At 40.5% G+C, this 17,900-nt stretch overlaps 1 protein-coding gene across 2 annotated transcripts in view; it reads left to right on the forward strand.

The window, feature by feature from the left end:
• Cep41 (centrosomal protein 41) overlaps window positions 1–17,900 on the forward strand; it is a 41,275-nt gene that overhangs the window by 13,709 nt on the left and 9,666 nt on the right. For both annotated transcript variants that reach the window (XM_040728651.1, XM_040728652.1), the window contains exons 3-5: window positions 9,542–9,589; window positions 13,579–13,640; window positions 14,783–14,852. In XM_040728651.1, coding sequence (XP_040584585.1) covers window positions 9,542–9,589; window positions 13,579–13,640; window positions 14,783–14,852 — 180 coding nt within the window. The remainder of the gene's footprint in view (window positions 1–9,541; window positions 9,590–13,578; window positions 13,641–14,782; window positions 14,853–17,900) is intronic.

The following is a 17,900-nucleotide window of genomic DNA, read 5'->3' on the forward strand; positions in this document are numbered from 1 at the left end:
CATTGCTTACCCCATTAGAAAGCATCTAAATCAAGAAAGGAAATCCCAGGAATTGAAGCCGTTGTTCAGTAAGTTACAGGGCTGACGCCGAGTAAATATCAGGAGGTCACACTCCATTTTGGAGCACCTTAAGTGTACTCCATCAAACTGACAGCAATAGATTATACATGTGCATGCTTGTTGAGTCCAGGGTTTGCACAGTGCTGACTGCATGTAAAAGTGTGGACTCTGCTAGATAGGAGGATGGCTGTGGGTTGTGGTTTTGCAATTAGAGCACCAAGACTCAGGTGGAGGCCGGCTGACTTGAATGAGTAACTAAAATACAGCCGAGAGTGAATTAGTGCTGCCCTTAGGTGAAAGCAGTTGCGAGAGCACCTTGCTAACTTCCATGCTGTCCGTATCTCTCCAAGTTCTGCTGATGCTGCTGCCCAGATCCCTGTGGGTCTGCAGTCTTGGGAGGTTTGGGTTGTTTGTCTCTGTTTGCTCCAGCCTTTGCCTTGCAGTTCAAAATTTTCCTGCAGCATCTGAAAACACCTGAGGAAAGTGAAGGGGAGTGTTGCCGCTGTTTAAATCATCGTTCCCTTTGTCCAGTGGCCTTCAAAACTATGCTCTTCCCTTCTGCATTTCCTCACCGGCATAGATGCAAATGTTTTCAATGTACCAGACTTGCATGTGCTATTTCTTTTAAACATTCCCATGCTACAGAGATATTTGTTATTGTACATAGCCTGTTCAATGGGCAAGTGGAAATGTTATGACTGTTTTAGAGAAAATTGTGACCTGGAGATTTTGTAATTTACTCAGACTTCAGGGAAGAAGATAAAAACTAGGATTGTCGGCAGGTGAGGAAGTCAACACTAGAGAGTGGGTGCCACTCCTGATGCTCTGGCCCTTAGACTTCCTGTCCTGTGTCCCCCCCCCAATGTTTCTTCTCCACAATATCCTCAGCATCTCCAGCTTCCCTCCATGGCAGGTCAGCCGCCTTCCTGGAAGACACACAGTGCCATAGTTTTGTAAGGGCTCATCTGTTCTTTTAAAGACAACAGTAAAGAAATTAATTTCAGTCAAAATCGTTTTACCCCTGTACATTTTTGTGCTACAAATCCCTAAGTGACCTGGAACTGGCCACTTAGTTTAGACTAGCATTGAACTCAAAGAGATCTATCACTAAATTTTAAAATTTTTGTTCTTTAAATGAATGGGAGTATAGCTCAGTGATAAAGTGATAAAGCAAATGCTAGACCTTGAGTTATATCTCTTGTTCCCCAACAAACAAACAAATAATATTTAAGAGCCCAGGTTTTTTTTTCAGACATCTAGATTTATCTATACCTTTATAACGTTTTTCTCATGGAAATCAAATTGGAATTTGTGCCACCCCCTTCTATCTCTTCAATTCAACCCATAACCAAAATTTGACTTAATAATGGTATCTGAAATTAATTTTAATTTTTAATGCAATGCATAACATCTGATTTTATAGTGCTTATTAAATGCCAGAATCCTTTTATATCCCAAGAGTCTTAAACTGCTTTTTGTTAATTAAGCTTTTTATTTTGAAATAATTGTGGATGCAGATGCATTTGCAAGAAATGAAATGGAAATTCCACATACTCTTCACCTAGTTTTTCTCAACCTGCGCTATTGCCATGGTGATAACAGCATCGACATGTGGAGCTAAGCTATAGAGCGAGCGCTGCCGTCCCCACAAAGATCCCGTGCTTCCTTTAGTAGCACTGTCTACTCCCACCCCATCCCTCTGTCATCTTCACAACTGCTAACTTTTTTAACAACTACTAATTTTTCCAGCCTCCCATCTTGTCTTTTTTTTGAGTGCTACAGCTATGAAGCTGTAGAGTGTACAGCATTTTAGATTGTGTTCTGCCATTTTTCTGTTTCCTTGCTTTTATACATGGGTGGTGCTGCAGAGTAAACAGGACCTTAAACACAGCCACAGAGCCGTGCTGGTCCAGCCTGGATGGACGTTTTACATTGGGCAGAATTCTTTGGAGCTTCCAGTTTGTGTAACAGCATTTCATTCCTTTTGTGTCACTGGCTAGTATTCCCTGGTATGGCTGTACTTGATTTAATCACTGGCTAGTTGAAGGAAACTAACACTGTTTCCAGTTTTGTAATAGTTGCAAAATAAAAATAAATAAAAAGTGTTGTAGGTGCTCATTACAGATTTTTGTGTGAGCAAGTCTTAGGTTTTCTGGAATAAATGCCTAGAGGTACAGTTGCTAGGTAGGTCATGGTGTAGCTTGACTTGATTCAATTTGTTTTTTTGCTTATTTTGTCTCTTTTTTATACAGAGTCGTAGGCAGCCCAGACTAGCCTCATATTCCTTTTATAACCAAGGCTGACTTTGAACTCCTGATCTTCCTGCCTCTGCCTCCCAGTTTTAAGAAATTGTCAAACTGTTTTCCAAAGTGGCTATACCATTTACCACTCCCACCAGTAGCAGATGAATGATCATTTTTTTCCCACATCTTCACCTGCATTTGGTGTCATCACCATTTTTATTTTCCCATACTGATAAGGTTTGTAGTAGTACTGCATTGCATTTAAGCTTGCCCACTAGCTAATGATAAATATCTTTGTGTGCATGTGCATGTTTTCAGTCTGACTTCTCTGCTAAAATGCCTATGCTGGCCACAGGTTACTTGCATTTTTATCATTGAAATTTCCAGTTTCTTATGTATTCGATATGCTCGCCCTTTGTGAGAGACATGGTTTGTAAGTATCCTTTCTCCATCTGTAACTTGTCTTTTCCTCCTCCTGACAGTCTTTGAAGAAGAAACCCTTTTTATCTTGATGAGGTTCGTCTTTTATCTGCTTTTTTTTGGTAATCATAATTCCATCATCCACTTTAAGAACTCTTGGCCTAAACTACATCCCAGAGACACTTTCTATCATGATTTTTTTCCTGAAAGTTTTAAAGTTTTTTACATCTAAGTCCATGGTACATTTTGAACTGCTTTTATGTAAAGACGGCTGACTTAGATGAAGATTAGCTTTCTAATTTAGGGGTATCCGACTGCTCTGGCATCTTCGTCTTTGTCAACAGTCAGGAGAATATTTATGTGGGTTTATTTCCAGGTCTCTGTTTTGTTCCCTTGATCTATTTGTGTAGCCTTTTGCCAATACCACAGTCTTGATTAATGTAGCTGCATAGTAAACTAGATACTTGGAATTGGTGAGCCTCATTATTCCCCTTCTGCTTTTCTTTACAAAACTACTTTAACTATTCTAATTTCTTTGCTTTTCCATATAAATTTTAGAATAAATTTCTTTTATAAAAGGGCTGATTTTTGTTTTGTTTTATGTTTTTTGAGATAGAGTTTTTCTGTATAACAGAACACTTTGTAGACCAGGCTGGCCTTGAACTCACAGAGATCAACCTGCCTCTGCTTTCTGAGTGCTGGGATTAAAAGCGTGCACTGCACCACCACACCTGGCAAAAGGGCTGATTTTTAATAGGAATTATTTATTAATTTGGAGAGAACATCTTGACTACATTGAGCACTATTGATCTGTTTTCTGTTTCTGTGGATTTGCCTATTCTGACCGTCCATCTCCATGGAGTTGTATAGTATGTGATCTGTTGTGTCTGTCCCCTTTAACATAGTGTAATGTATTCAAGGTTTCTCCATGCCACAGCATATGTCAGTATTTCATTCCTTTTTATTGCCAAATGCTGTTCTATTGTACAGGTAGTCTACATTATGTTTCTCTTCTCACCACTTGATAGACATTTGGGTTACTCAAACTTTTTGGCAGGGTGTGTCAAAGAACATCAATATATGCAAGTTTTTGTGTACATGTGTTTCTAGTTCTCTTGGATATATATTGAGGAGTTGAATTACTGGTCATATGATACCTTTTTTTTCTGAAAACATGCCAAACTTTTCTAACCAAGCCACACCACTTTACTTTGCCATTAGTAGTGCAAGGAGGGCTGTGTCCCCACATCTTCACCATTTTTTGCCCATCATCTTGGTTCTGTCCACCATCATGGGCATGAAGTATCTTCTTGTGATTTTCATTTGTATGTCCCCAATGTCTAATGATGATGAACACCCTTTTTGTGTGCTTTTTGGCACTTGTGTATTTCCTATGGAAAATGTCTATTCAGATCATTTACTCATTTTAAAACTGGTTATTTTTCCACATTATAAGTTCTTTTGTTTATTCTGGATACTAGACTCTTAACAGAAATATGATTTTCAGATGTATGCTCCTATGCTGTGGGTTGTCTGGGGTTTTTGTGGGACTTAACTGGAGGAATAAATTACATCTACCCATCTTTTCCTAGAAGCAAGAGTCTCTCAAACTAGTTTTGTAATAGTTTTTGGAAGGGCCACAGTGTGCCTTATTGCTTCAAGCTCCCAAGTACTTTATAATCAGTGTGTGAGAAAAATCCTACTCTAGCATTTGGTTTGTGTGTGTGTGTTTCACATGTAGCCATCAGTCAACTTCAGGGAGAGATCTTTAATGTTTACATTTCCATGTATTTTTGTGACTTGGCTCTCTGGTGTACAAAACCGGTGGGTTATACGCTAAGATGTATAACTTTGGGGGCTATCAAGGCCTACAGGAGCCCTAAATACATCATTTTGCTCAAAGGTTATCACTGCCGTAGGCAAAAACGTTGAGGAGTGCTGAAGAAAACACTAAGAGAGACTTTAGAGCTCCAGCTGCAGGGAGAAGGTCTCACCTGTGGGTGTGTTTAAGCTCTGCAGCCAGAGCCGAGGAAGTAGGCAGAATGAGTGAGCAGCTCCGTGTCTAGGCTAAATAGGTGAGCCTTTAATCTTTTCTTATAAAACAGTGATCAATTTAGAATTAATCACACACACACACACACACACACACACACACACACACACACATCAAGAACTCTGTGGCATGTCTTGTCTTCAGGAAAGGCTGGCCCCTTCCTCCTGAAGGAGGCTGTTTTGTCTCTGTGCTCCTGACTCCACTTCCTACAAGGCGAGCCCTGCTGTACAACTGTGACGGATAGCAGAACTATGTTGAGCTTCCAGTATTCCCTTTGTTTTGTAGATTCCTCGGTGTATCTTTTCAGTCCCCACCATTTCCAGACTGTGCCTGGAGTGGGCTGACTTCTGAGGCAACCCTGCATTTTGCTCAGTCCCAGGGGCAGGACTCTGTGTCCCAAGCCCCCTCTCTGGGTTTCTGCTCTGCAGCTCCACAGGTTTTAAGGGACACTCTCTAAAGCACTGGGCTCTTCCTGTGTTAGCCTGGTCTTTCATCGTTGCTGCATTGTTCTCTCTCTTCTATTTTCAGACTAATTCACGTTTCTTTGGCTTTCCAAATCCTGTAGCCCTCCTCCCCTTGGTCTTTTCTAACATGATTTTTTATTTTTGTGGATGTCACCTTCCTTTTGTTACATATGCACAACTAATCATTTCCTTTTCTTTTTCCTTAGTCTCACTTTTCCTGGTTATTCGCTAATAGTTTTGATCTTAAGCACTCAAGCTCATTACAGGCTACATGCGCTTCATTTTCACTTGGTATTTTATTTGTCTCTTACGTCAAAGGAAGAATTTATGTGAAAGGCTTTTACAAACCAGAAAGCTGTAGACCCACGTAGAACTGATCTGGGTTAACAAAGGGCCTCTGTGCCTCTTTTCACGCTTCTTGCTCCTTCAGAGCCAAAAGAACTTCTCCATAGAGGAGGGAAATATTGAAGAAAAACTAAAGCCGTGGAGCTGTCTCTTAGCAACTGAATTCCAGCCTTATAAATCTTACCCTCTCTAGATTACTGCTGCTCAGAGTCATTTGCTTTTGTTACATGCTCAGTACAAATAACGTTATTAAATTATAGGAACACAATGGGGAAAAAATCAAAGCAGTGAGTCACTCCGTGAATCGATTGTACTCTGTCTTTGCACAGGGCTACTGATAGAGTTGAGTTGTTTCTTTCTCTTGATTCAAATTGTGGAACTCTGGTTAGATGTCTTTCATTGCAACTTCAGTGGTAAACAAGGTAGAAGCTAAATATCACCTTAGGCATTGCAAGGTTGCCTGAATCGATGGCTCATATGTGTACTCTGTAACATAATTGTGTGTCAATCAAGTTGCACATCATTTAAAGGAAATCAGAGGATCAGATATATGAAACTCAAGCCAAATCAGGATATGATTATTTACATGATAAAAAGACTTTCTCTAAGGACTTTTCAAATGGTAGAGTTTTGTAGTGCATTTCATCCAGCTAGTGTTTTCTTTTTTTTTTTAGTGTCTCCTACACTAGACACAGAAATAAAGATTGTGCGTGTGGATGTGCACAGATAAATAGCCCTGGGCTTTCTGTAGAAAAAGGTAGATAAGGCAGCCTAGTCAGTGATAAATGCCTTGTGAGAGGCAAGCAGCTTGCGGTAGGAGTGAGGGGAGGGAAAGGCCACCCTCTCTGCTGGGGAAGCCTGTGCAGGGGCTAACGAAGGGAGGGAAAGGCCACCCTCTCTGCTGGGGAAGCCTGTGCAGGGGCTAACGAAGGCTAGCAGAGCTCAAGGTTAGCCATGAAGACCGCACTGGAAGTCAGCAAGCTGCTGGCATCTTCCCTACCAGAGCTAGAACTCAAATTCAGTATTGGACAGTGGACAGCCACTCAGCTTTTATTTTGCTTTGTTTGGCTTTTTAATTAGTCTTCTTTAGGAAAATCTGGCAATAATACTGGATTTCAAAAAGTCTTAAAAGATTAATTCTCTTTTCAGGTTCCTTTGGTATAAAAGCCATGTTTGTACATAAATCACCTGTGAAGTTTGCCCATTTCCAGTCACTGTTGCAATTAGATGTAGTATGGCAAAGCACTTATGTGACACACCGCTAAAGACACATGGAAAAATGCCACTTTTCATACTTACTTAAGTCATTTACACGGGGCCAGCAGCAGCCGTCCTCCTGTCTTGCCCTCCCCAGCTGAAACAGTACAGAAACCTCCACTCTCTTTTCTCTTCCATACCTGGATAATAGTGAACGTCCATAAAGAAAAGAGCCTTTTGTTACTAGCCCTCTTAAATTGGTCATAATTTTGCCAAGCACAAGAGGTTTTTGTTTCTCGTCTTTTCCTTCAGTAGGAAAAACAAATGATGGTGGTGAAGCCTTTGCCTCTGAGCACTTTGGTGGAGGTCTGCTGATGTAAAATGGAGTGCTGTGCGAGCCTATAGGAAATGGTATAGAGAAAGAAATTAATTATAGCTTACTTAGTAGAGCACTTACTTAGAATGTATATGGTCCTGGATTCAATCCCCAGCACTGCAGAAAATTTTAAAAATACCTACATGCATATATAAATTTTAGATACTTTCTTAGTAGAAACAGTATTAATTGTGACTACAGTATTTTAATAAGCAAGTGCATAAATGAAGCTGGCTGTTGTTCTCCATTCCTCGGGGAATTCGTAGCATCCAAATGGCCCTGTGATCAAAAAAGGAACCCTCCCCCCAGGTTGCAATGTTTTTAACCCACAGGAGAGTTGTGATAGTTGCATAGGATAGACTCCTTGCCTAGCATGCGGGAAGCCTGGGGTTCAATCTCCACTACCAGTTATAATAAAACACCAGTGGAAAAGCCAGGTAGTTCTGTAAACCGTACTAGAAAGCCGGAGGTTGGGAATGCTAATCCTTGAATAATTGGTAAGTTGCTGCATTGCTGGGCAAATTGATGAAATGGTTGTTTTTTTGTTTTGTTTTGTTTTTTTCCTTCCATTTTTCTGAGTAGATTGTCTGAAGCTTCCCTAAACCCAAAGAAACTGCCACTTCAACCACACACGGCGTAAGAAAGAGAGGAAGGGACCTGTCACTAGTGCTCTTGTGTTGAGTGTTTTAAGGATAAGACTGTAAGATGCTGAACAGCAAACTAATTGGCGTTTTCTTCAAAACCTCTGTGTGTTGACTGGCAAGTCCACACTTGAGCTCAAAGCTGCAGTAGGGAGGCGAGTGGGACCCAGAAGAATTGATGGTCTCTGCTGTGGAATTCCCGGGTCAGTTCTCGGGTCAGAAGGCTTATTATAGACATTTAAGGAGTCTTGGCACTTTCTTTCTCTCCCTCTGTATATCCTCCCCACAAAAGGAGGAAGAAAGCTTTGGCCCAAGAAAGAAAATCTCAGAGCTCCTGAAACAGATTGTACTTGGTTCTTGGTGGTTTGGGAGGGTCTTCTGAAACATAGTGAGGGTCTCTCTTGAGTCAGCCTCAAGCCTCCTTAGCAGCCCCGATTTCTCACTGAGATTCTGGAAGGTACCACCTGAGTTTAGGGGTGCACTGTACCCTTTCCATCCAGGTAGTGGGTCCTAAGATAAAAACAGACAAAAGTAACAATAACAATTAAAAATAAACCTAAAACAGTGGGTGTTTATTCTGTGATGAACTCATGGTAAATTTTTGTTTGTTTGTTTTTTATTTTTTTATTTTTTCAAGACAAAGTTTCTCTGTGTAGCTTTGGAGGCTGTCCTGGAACTCACTCTGTAACCAGGCTGGCCTCGAACTCACAGAGATCCACTTGCCTGTGCCTCCCAAGTGCTGGGATTAAAGGCGTGCACTACCAATGCCCAACTCATGGTAAATTTTTAATAACTAAGTATGGTATTATTGAAAATGCATTTGGGGGTTTAAAACAGGCTTTCTCTCTCAGTCTCTAACACAAACATGAAGAAAAGTTCAGAATAATGCTGAAACAGTACTCACTGAAAGCATTGCTTTGATCTGAAGTTAGGCTGGATCTCAGGGTTTAAAGAGAAGCAAAACTGTAGAAATGAGAAATTATTTTGAATGTTTTTCATTTACCATGTTTAGGTGCAAAATAAAACTTGCCATGTTGAATCAAATCAAATTACAGCACACTCAGTTTAAAAAATAATAATAATAGCCCCGACTTGAAAGCTAGAATTTCATTCATTTGGAAACCAGAATGGTCATGAACCAGTTTTAAAGCATGAACATGCTCCAAACCACCTTGGCTAGAGCTGAATGTTATAGAACCAGACCATAAAACATGAGGGCCGGGCGTGCTCCACAGCAGTGGGAACCTCAGCACTCCAAGTCCATGGTGAGTACTAGTGCCAAACTGTGTGGTCTGGTTCAGACTGCAGCATCAGCATGAATAGTGGAGTACATGGTGGGGGAGGAGAAGCCACAGAGGAGAGATTGCTTGGGCAGCCACAGAGGCCGGCTTTAGACATTCAAAGATGATTGCTTCCTTCTTCATCTTCCCCTGTCTGTCTACCCACAAAAGGCTATGGCGTATAAGGGTAATACAAGGGAATGCAGGCTGCAAATGAGTATCTGCACCGCTGAGACTGTGCAGTGTTTGGGGCAATGCACCTGGGCTTGGGCAAGGTGGGCCAGAACATTTCCTCGGCTCTGTTTCTTTAGCTGATGCCACATCGTCTACGAGGCTGTTTACCATTTTGCCTGTTGTCCCAAGTTCTCTAGGAGCCGAGGGGTGCTTACTCTCAGTCCGATTTCACAGTGGTACTTATTTCCCAACAGTAAAGCATGCCTAAGATCTGTCTTCTCTTTCTAGGTAACAGTATGACCAAATACATTGAGAAGCTAGAAGAGATTAAAAAAAGTGAGTACCACTATTGATGGCCTAGGAGAAGTGCTGGAACTCTGTAGTCGGCTATCAGCTGGCCACCATACTCTACAGCTGCCATGTGTGGAGGGCTGTGGGGGCCAGGTGAGCCTGCAGGGGCTTGGAGACATCAGGCCCTGTGGCTACTCAACGTCCATCCTGTAGGGGATTTTAATGTTAGCGTGTGGGAACAGCCACAGCCCAGGCTTCTGGTTCCGTTGTCCTGCAGTCGTTGCGGTCTTTTGTTCTAGTGCTCAGTGTTCTCGTTTGGTCCATGCCTGAGGTAGGGTAATAATAGCTCTCTTCGTAATGCTCTTATAAGTATTCATTGGTGAATGTTGTTGCTGGAGGACTGAGAGGTCAGAGGAAGCTGACTTGTCCTTAGTGTTCTACATTAGCCATTCATTGCACTCTGTTTTCTTTTAATTAAAAACCGCATTTCACACAGATCCTTTCAGAAGCTAATCTTCTGCAGAGATATCTGGCTGGTCACTGAGTGCATCGCCCTCACAGAGAATCGTCAATTTTTAATCTGTATCCAAAACCAGTCAATATGAGATGTACGTGTTGAGGCCAGAATTAAAGAAGATGTAGAAACATCTGTTTTCTAAGATAGATTCACTTCGTGTAAAGTAGGAGAAGCCAGGGCCAGGGTATTTGGCTAATAGGAAGAGGCGCTCTTACCCCAGCTGAGGATTTGGCTCTGCTAACATTTGTCATCTTGGGAGGGAAATTACAATTCTGAAATACATCAGAACTTTTTATTTTGACACAACAGACCTTTTAATTTAAAATGATGATGTCCCATTTGAGTTGCATAGTGCAGGGAAACCCATAGTGGATGTGGCCTTGGGGTAGCTTTCTGCCTCTTTATTTGCCACACTCAACTAGAAGACCCAGTTCTGTAGACATTTTAGAATATATATATATATATATGTATATATATATTAAATAATAAATACAATGTCACAGGCTCATTCTTTTTCATTTTACATGGTGTCAGTTATATGTCTCAATACATATAAGATATATTAAATTTCTGCACCATGAAAGAAGAGGGCTTTGTTTACTCACCGATACTTCTCTGCTGTCCTCAGTTCAGTACCCAGCCGGTCTGCTTCTGTGGCTTCGTGGCTTCTTTGAGCTCCCTTCCATTTGAAGCTAGATGTCAGCTCACCTCACATGTCCTTACCAGTATTTGTTCCATACCAGGATCTGTCCCACCCAGATCATCTAATCCTTACTTTAAAGCATTTCTCAAGAGTACAGTGTGGTTTCCAGAGTCTCCACACTTTAATGGAGACTGTCTCCCTCAAAGAACCATTCTTGGAATTGAATCCTTGAACATATTCCCTCCTTCCTTTCTTAGAAGTCATGGGCTCCTCTCACCCCCATCTGATGCTTTGTGCTCATCCCCACAGAAACACTTTAGATTCTGGTTTGGCACCTACCAAAGCTGTTTCCTTCCTCCCTCATTTCTCTGTTGCAAGTGTTCTCTTGAACCTGAAGGGAGGAGAATGCTGCCTTGTTTCTTGACATCCTAGACCCAGCTCTCTGCTGGCCTTACCTCAGGTGCCACATCTGTCTGTGAAATCACAAACCTTGTTCTGTTACTTTCTTTGATTCGTCTTCCTCTGTGAGTTCAACTTCCTTTTCTTTGCTAATAACACATTTTAATAGAACCCTGAAAATGCAGAAATCCTTTGTAACCTGAACATTCTTTGCACTGTACTTGGGGAAAATGATGCTATTGACCATGGACAAAGCCCATTCTTGGGACCTGGTGGTTAGATGACACTATTTGGCCCCAGTGTGAAACATCCTAGATAGTTGGGTCTCTGTCCTTCCAGTAACTCGAGAGAGGCCAACTCAGCCCCTGGACTCACTGGAGAAGCAAAGCTTGATAGTGTGTCTGAGCTAGGATAATCTGTCCCCCGCGGAGTCTGAGAGAAGCCCAAATAGTAGAAGCTCCATTCTTAAAGCTGTGTTCGCTCTTGCAAGGACTGACAGACTTGTCCAAGTCATCTTTTTTTAAAGACAATTTAAAACTCTGAGTAAGACGTTGACTTGATCGTTTATCTCTGAGTAATAATGTCAGAAAGTCCTACTGATGGCTCTCCTCCTAAACCAGAACCAGGTATGTAGCACCCAGGCTGCAGTATGTGGTGGGTTCTGAGGGCTCATGCCAAAGATATTCTACATGCTATATAGAGCAAAGCTTGCTATCGATGCGTTATCATCTCTGTTTAGCTACATGGGATTTTAATGTGTACATTTGTGCTTAGAGGTATTTCAAGCTATGTAGCAATACCAAAAGAATACCAGTGGATAGATATCAAAATACAAGCTTCTTGAAAGCTATTTGACTTTTCTGTTGTCTAATTTATTGCTAATTTGGTTTACAAAAAATTTCTTTAGATGTACAGGTTGGTGGCAATTTGAGGGAAATGCTGTAACAGCTCACTTGTACTTTTGGGAACTCTACTCAGCCTGTTGGGATTTGCATCCAGACACCGTTATTAACTTATTTTATCCAGTAGAAGCTGCTCTAAGAACTTTCTAGAAATAATAGTTTACTTGCCAAATTGCTCTCTTCAAGATATTTTAAAACAGAGAAGTTTTAATTCTCTGCAAGAAAGAGCTGTAATTTAACAGATGGTTAGTTTTTAAGGTATTATTATTTCCTGACTCTAATTATTAAAATATTTGGTAAATCAAGCTTAGATTAGCCTCTAAAGTAACCATCCAGTTTGTGCTGAGGTTTTGGGGGAATTCATGGAACTGATTAGTAACACCAAGTAAATAATCTTAAACACCTTTAATCCTTTCCTTTGTTGCTAGGAGTCCTGGTTTATGAGACATTCTGTGAAGGCCATGGCAATTATCCAGCTAACCTTTAGTAATTCTAAAATAATGAGGCGGTCGGTGAGGAGTCCTGGGCACTAGTGTAAAAACCATGAACAGGAAGGAAGGATAAAGGCGGGCAGAGTTCAACAATGCAAGCTTTAAAATTAGCATCATTGTTAGAAAAATTTCAGGAAGTGAGCTTCTGGTGAGAATCTTCGGAGCTGACATTAGAAAAGTAAGATTGTCCGGTTTTTAATGTTTGTTTGATATGATCCGAAGATGCCTTTTTCTTTGTTTGAAGATAAGGTCTTGCTGTTAGTTCAGGCTGGTCTTGAACTCAGGATCCTCCCGCCTCTGCTTTCCAGTTGCTTGGATCACAGAACATTATTGCTGTGACTGTAAAGCACCCCATTTGAGTTATATTTCAAAGCTGTAAAGACATGCTAAGTGAATACAGATTATTTAGATTGGTTTTTATTTGATTTGATTTTCATTTTGGTAAAAACATAAAATCTAATTTAACATGCACCATTTTTAAACGAACAATTTCTGCAGTTGTGTTGTGTGTTCTGTTGTACAGCAGCCCTCCAGAACTTTCCTCGTGTAAAACTGACTAGGTTGATCTTTTAAAGAAACTCCCACTACGTTATGAGGTCCCATCATAACCTTGCACCCAGCACACACACAAGTGATGTCTCCTGTCTCTAGCATAGTTCACAACTGGGGGGTGGGGGTGGGGAGACAGCACTGGACAGGGACGATTGCCCTCTTTGAAGTCAGAGTCACAAGAGCAAGGTAAAGATACCTCACCAGCTGGTTAGCCTGGGGCAACTTGGCTGCTGTCACCATCTGTAAAAACGTAGCCGGTTATCCCTTGCTTTGTTCTGAAAAGGATTTGAGCCTGCTCACACAAATGCATGCCACACAGTACGGCCATGTGGGGACAACTTAGTAAAAGGAAAGCTCTTCAGGTGGCCAAGCACAGGAGAGTGGTGAGAACTCCAGCTTGCCTCTCTGAGCACACTGTAAAGATCAGATTGTTAAAGCACACGATGCCATGTAACTTGGTAACTAGAAAGAATAGCCCAAAGAGACCAAAATGAACCCACATCAATGCATGTTGTATTCTGCTTTTTCAGATTATAGATACAAAAAAGATGAACTTTTCAAGAGACTAAAAGTTACCACTTTTGCTCAGCTGGTAAGTTTAATGATCTTTCTGTTGGAATAAAGGCAAATCTGTGCTGTTCTATGTGTGCATTCTAGATATCTCTGGGTTGTTTTGTTTTGTTTTGTTTTGTTTTTTGCAAGGCCCTTCTTATTTCACCGTTAAAGGGATGAATTGGTGTCTATGGGGGTGATGTTCACAAAAGGATGGCATGAAATTTTTCTCTTTTTAATAAGAGTTCCATAAAATAAATACATCTGCATTCTATTTTAAAAATTCTTAGGTTATATTTTACACTTAATATTTAGAATCTAAAATTTTCAATTCTAAATTGGTTTAAAAAAATAACTTCCTTGTTCTGTCCCTGAACATTCCGAACTGCTCTGCTATGAGTTTTTCCTTACTTCAGGTGAGGCATTGTCTTCCTTCACTGAAAAATAATGGGCAAGGTGTCTTAGTGACCCCCAACAAGAGGCCCATTGATAGGACTCAAGTTGGATTTGGGGCTCTATGGACAGTGCTTTAAAAATGATCACTGTGAGCTGGGTGATGGTGGCGCACGCCTTTAATCCCAGCACTCGGGAGGCAGAGGCAGGCTGATCTCTGTGAGTTTGAGGCCAGCCTGGTCTACAAAGCTAAACAAAGAAACCTTGTCTCAAAAAACAGAAAATAAAACAAAACAAAAATCACTGCGTTACAACATGCATATCCAGAATTCCCTTTATTTTTCAATTGTTTGGAGAATTGTCCATACATTCTGTGTTATTATAGGTTAGTATCAGGTTTTCAAGGAATACTTGCTGTGTTATGCTGAATCAGTCTCTATACAGATGTGTATTTAAATTCTTATTTATGTTTCTCGACTGAACCAACCCTTTGAAGCTTTTATGTTGATACTATGATGCTTATTTACTTGTTTGTTTCTTTTGCTGTTTGTGTGTAAAGTTTTATGTGAGTTTTTGTTTTTTTCTGGAACATTCATCTGTGGTATAATTACCACCCTGATGGTTGAGTCAGGCCTAAAATTCAGTAAGATTTGCCAGTCAGGACACTACAGCTTCTTAAAACCAGACAGCTTTGATCTTTGGAGTTTCCCAGTCTTTTGTAAAAGACAGAATCACCTGTGTTTAAGAGAAAAATATGTACACATCTGCATTTTCTCTCTTTCTTCTCAGGTCATTCAAGTTGCTTCCCTGTCAGATCAAACCCTGGAAGTGACAGCCGAGGAGATCCAAAGGCTGGAAGGTAATGAGAATTGAGGACTAGGAGACAAACAAATTGACCAGTGGTGAAAGTGCTCACCCTGCACATTTATTGGTCTGCCCACAGGAACTTGGGTCATTAATATGTCTATTTGCAATTAGTTACTCTCAGAGAAATGCTATCTGATGCCCTAATTATTCTCATTTCTTTAAAAAATATTTTCTGGCACACAATTTCAATGCTTTAGATGTTTGAATATTCTATTCCCTCTTGTCTGGAAAGCACGGGTTACAGAAGTCAGCGGTAAGAGACTAGAAAGCCGAGAAAACATCTCTGCTTCCATGAGATTTGTAGCTGCGTGTGTGCACACATAACTGTGTGTGTGTGTGTGTGTGTGTGTGTGTGTGTGTGTGTGTGTGTGTGTGTCAGGGGAGAATGATACTGTGCTAAAAATTACTATGTGACAAGATTTGTTGATGGAAGACAGCATTCATTTGTTAAGTATGTGGATTTTATTGTTTAATATTTTCAAAAACCAGCAGAAAGGTACATTTCATAGATGAGAAGCCCGAGCATCAGGAGCTAAGCCCTGCTGGCATATCTACTAAAGAGTGGGCCCTGGGACTCCATTCTAAATGTCTCCAGTAGTAACCTTCTCATTGTGTCACCAAGGGACTCTGCAGAGGTCCTTTGAAAATGTGTGAGATGCTGTGGGAGTTCTAAAGGAGGAAGAATGTTTCCCGTTAGACTGAACCAGGCTTCCTGAAGGTGTCAGAACTAGGCCTCAGAGGGGTACAAGTTATGGGGGATGAGGAGCCCAAGCAAGGCATGGACATGAAAGGATAGCATGTATGCCGGGAATCTGGTCGTTCAGGCTGGCTTTGGTCTTCAGGGACGGGTAGACACTGGGTGGGAGATAAGGCTTGAAAGATGAGCAGGCTCCAGACTTCCTTGCTAAATACCAACTGGAAAATAAAACCCGTCTAGTTGTACACTCATGAAAGGAATACACAGACTTCGGGGCTTGATTTTATCCTGAAGGACCCTGCAATCAATGTGTGCCTGTTTACCGAAGAGGAATGTGTTTGTTAAGGTTGATGTAGATCAGGAATTTAACTTCTGATTTCAAGACAAGGTTCTCAGGAAGTCTGAACACACTGGTTTTGTGCATCTCAACTGTCATTTCACTGGGCTGGTTTTTGTTAGGGAGGATAAAGAGAATCTGGAAACGACAGGAATTTATCTTTGACAGATGCCTCTCTCCCGGCAGAGAAATAAGGGTTCATTGTAACAGAGATAATTGAGTCTCCTCATACAAGCGCTCCCAATTTTAACCAGGTTATATAAGCACCTAGATTCGGCCTTTAATTCATTGTTGAGATTGCTGCACCAGAGCATGTGGGCACATGCAATTTTCTCTTCTGAGATAAATTTGCACAGCAAAATAGGCTCTTGTAAAGTAGGACGCCATAATGTGTGAGTAATATTAGTGTTTTTCTAGTGCTCTACGTGGATAATAGCTCAGTCAGGAGTGCCTGGAGAACAGGCTGTACCTGTATATATGTTGGTTATCTTTGACAATGTTAATGCTTTTTCCTGACCTAAAAATGTGTTTCAGGATGGCAAAAATATATAAAGAAGAAAATGATAATAAATGAAAATGAGTGTTGATATTTAGGTCTATTTTCCTGCATCTCCCACCTTATAATGCTGCTCTCTGTTTTGCTTTGTGACACTTGGAATTAACAGGTTTTTCCTGTGCATTTTCCAATGCCATTAAACAGACTTCAAAAACATGACTGTAAAAATTGTGTTCCTGTATATATCTATCTTTGGGACATACCTTAATTTAAGTATTCTACTACTGGGCGTGGTAGCTTTTTTCTGATTTGTCACTTTGATGAAATAATGCCACACTGTATATGTGTAAACAGGCATGTGAGTCTCAGAATTCCTTGAAAATGAATCACTGCAGATGGTCGCAGGTGAACCCACTCCCACACCATCCCCAATGGGTGTGACCTGCATGCATTCCTGTCAAGAGTGAATGGGAACACCTTGCTGCTAAAATGGAATAATTACCTGTTAGAAACTACTCTCTCGTGCAATGGATAAAAATTTGTATCTAATCGTTTTTGTTTTTTAATTCCTTTGATAATGAAATTGAGCTGTTTGTATACCTATGTGCATGTGCCCACATACATTCATTTACTGGGCTTCTCTCTTTTAAAAATATTTTTAATGTTGTTTCCTATTTTATTTTTCTAAGACAATGCCCATCTTTTTTCCTTATTGATTTGTGAGCTCTGTTGTATATCTTTATATAACAGGAACCAATATAAGACTGAAAGTGAAAAAAAATCTTTATTTGTAACAATTTCCACTGAGACCAGAATTAAGGATAAAAACTCAGTTCAGAAAGGACCGACATGTTTTACTGGGAGGTGGTCAGTCAGGAACTTGCCACAAGTGATATTTCTTCATTGAGGTCTTCGTTGAGACCACAATAAATCTTTCCATAAGGGGCCTGGAATGTCTGAATAGATCCTTGCAGTAGTTGTAGTTGTATTTCTAAGGGAATGTTTAATCACTGCGTTTATTGTAAATGAGATCTTGTTCGTGTTTTCTAATTAGTGTATAAGAAAGATGCACTATGTGATTATTAGCATTTAAATCTTAACCTCAGGTTTGTTTGACCGTTTTTCCCTAGTATTTGCTTGAAGTTTCTAGGCATATTATATCATATACAAATTAAATTTTAGTCTGTTTTAATAGTTAGGCATCTTCTTTCATTGTATTTGTTAGAACAGAAAATCCCCAAATTTTATAGCTTCACCTCCCCCTCTTAAAGATTATTGAAGACCCAGAGAAGTTTGGTATATGTGAACTATATTTATTCAGATTTTTTATCATACTAAATTTACTGTACAAAATTTATTGTACTTATTCAAATTCAATTTTTTACTATATTAATTGTTTTGGTTTGTTTTTCAAGACAAGGTTTCTCTGTGTTGCCCTGGTTGTCCTGGAACTCTCTCTGTAGACCAGGCTGGCCTCAAACTCACAGAGATCCGCCTGCCTCTGCCCCCC

This window comes from Mesocricetus auratus, unplaced genomic scaffold (assembly GCF_017639785.1).
Source record: "Mesocricetus auratus isolate SY011 unplaced genomic scaffold, BCM_Maur_2.0 Super-Scaffold_100019, whole genome shotgun sequence".
Classification (NCBI taxonomy): domain Eukaryota; kingdom Metazoa; phylum Chordata; class Mammalia; order Rodentia; family Cricetidae; genus Mesocricetus; species Mesocricetus auratus.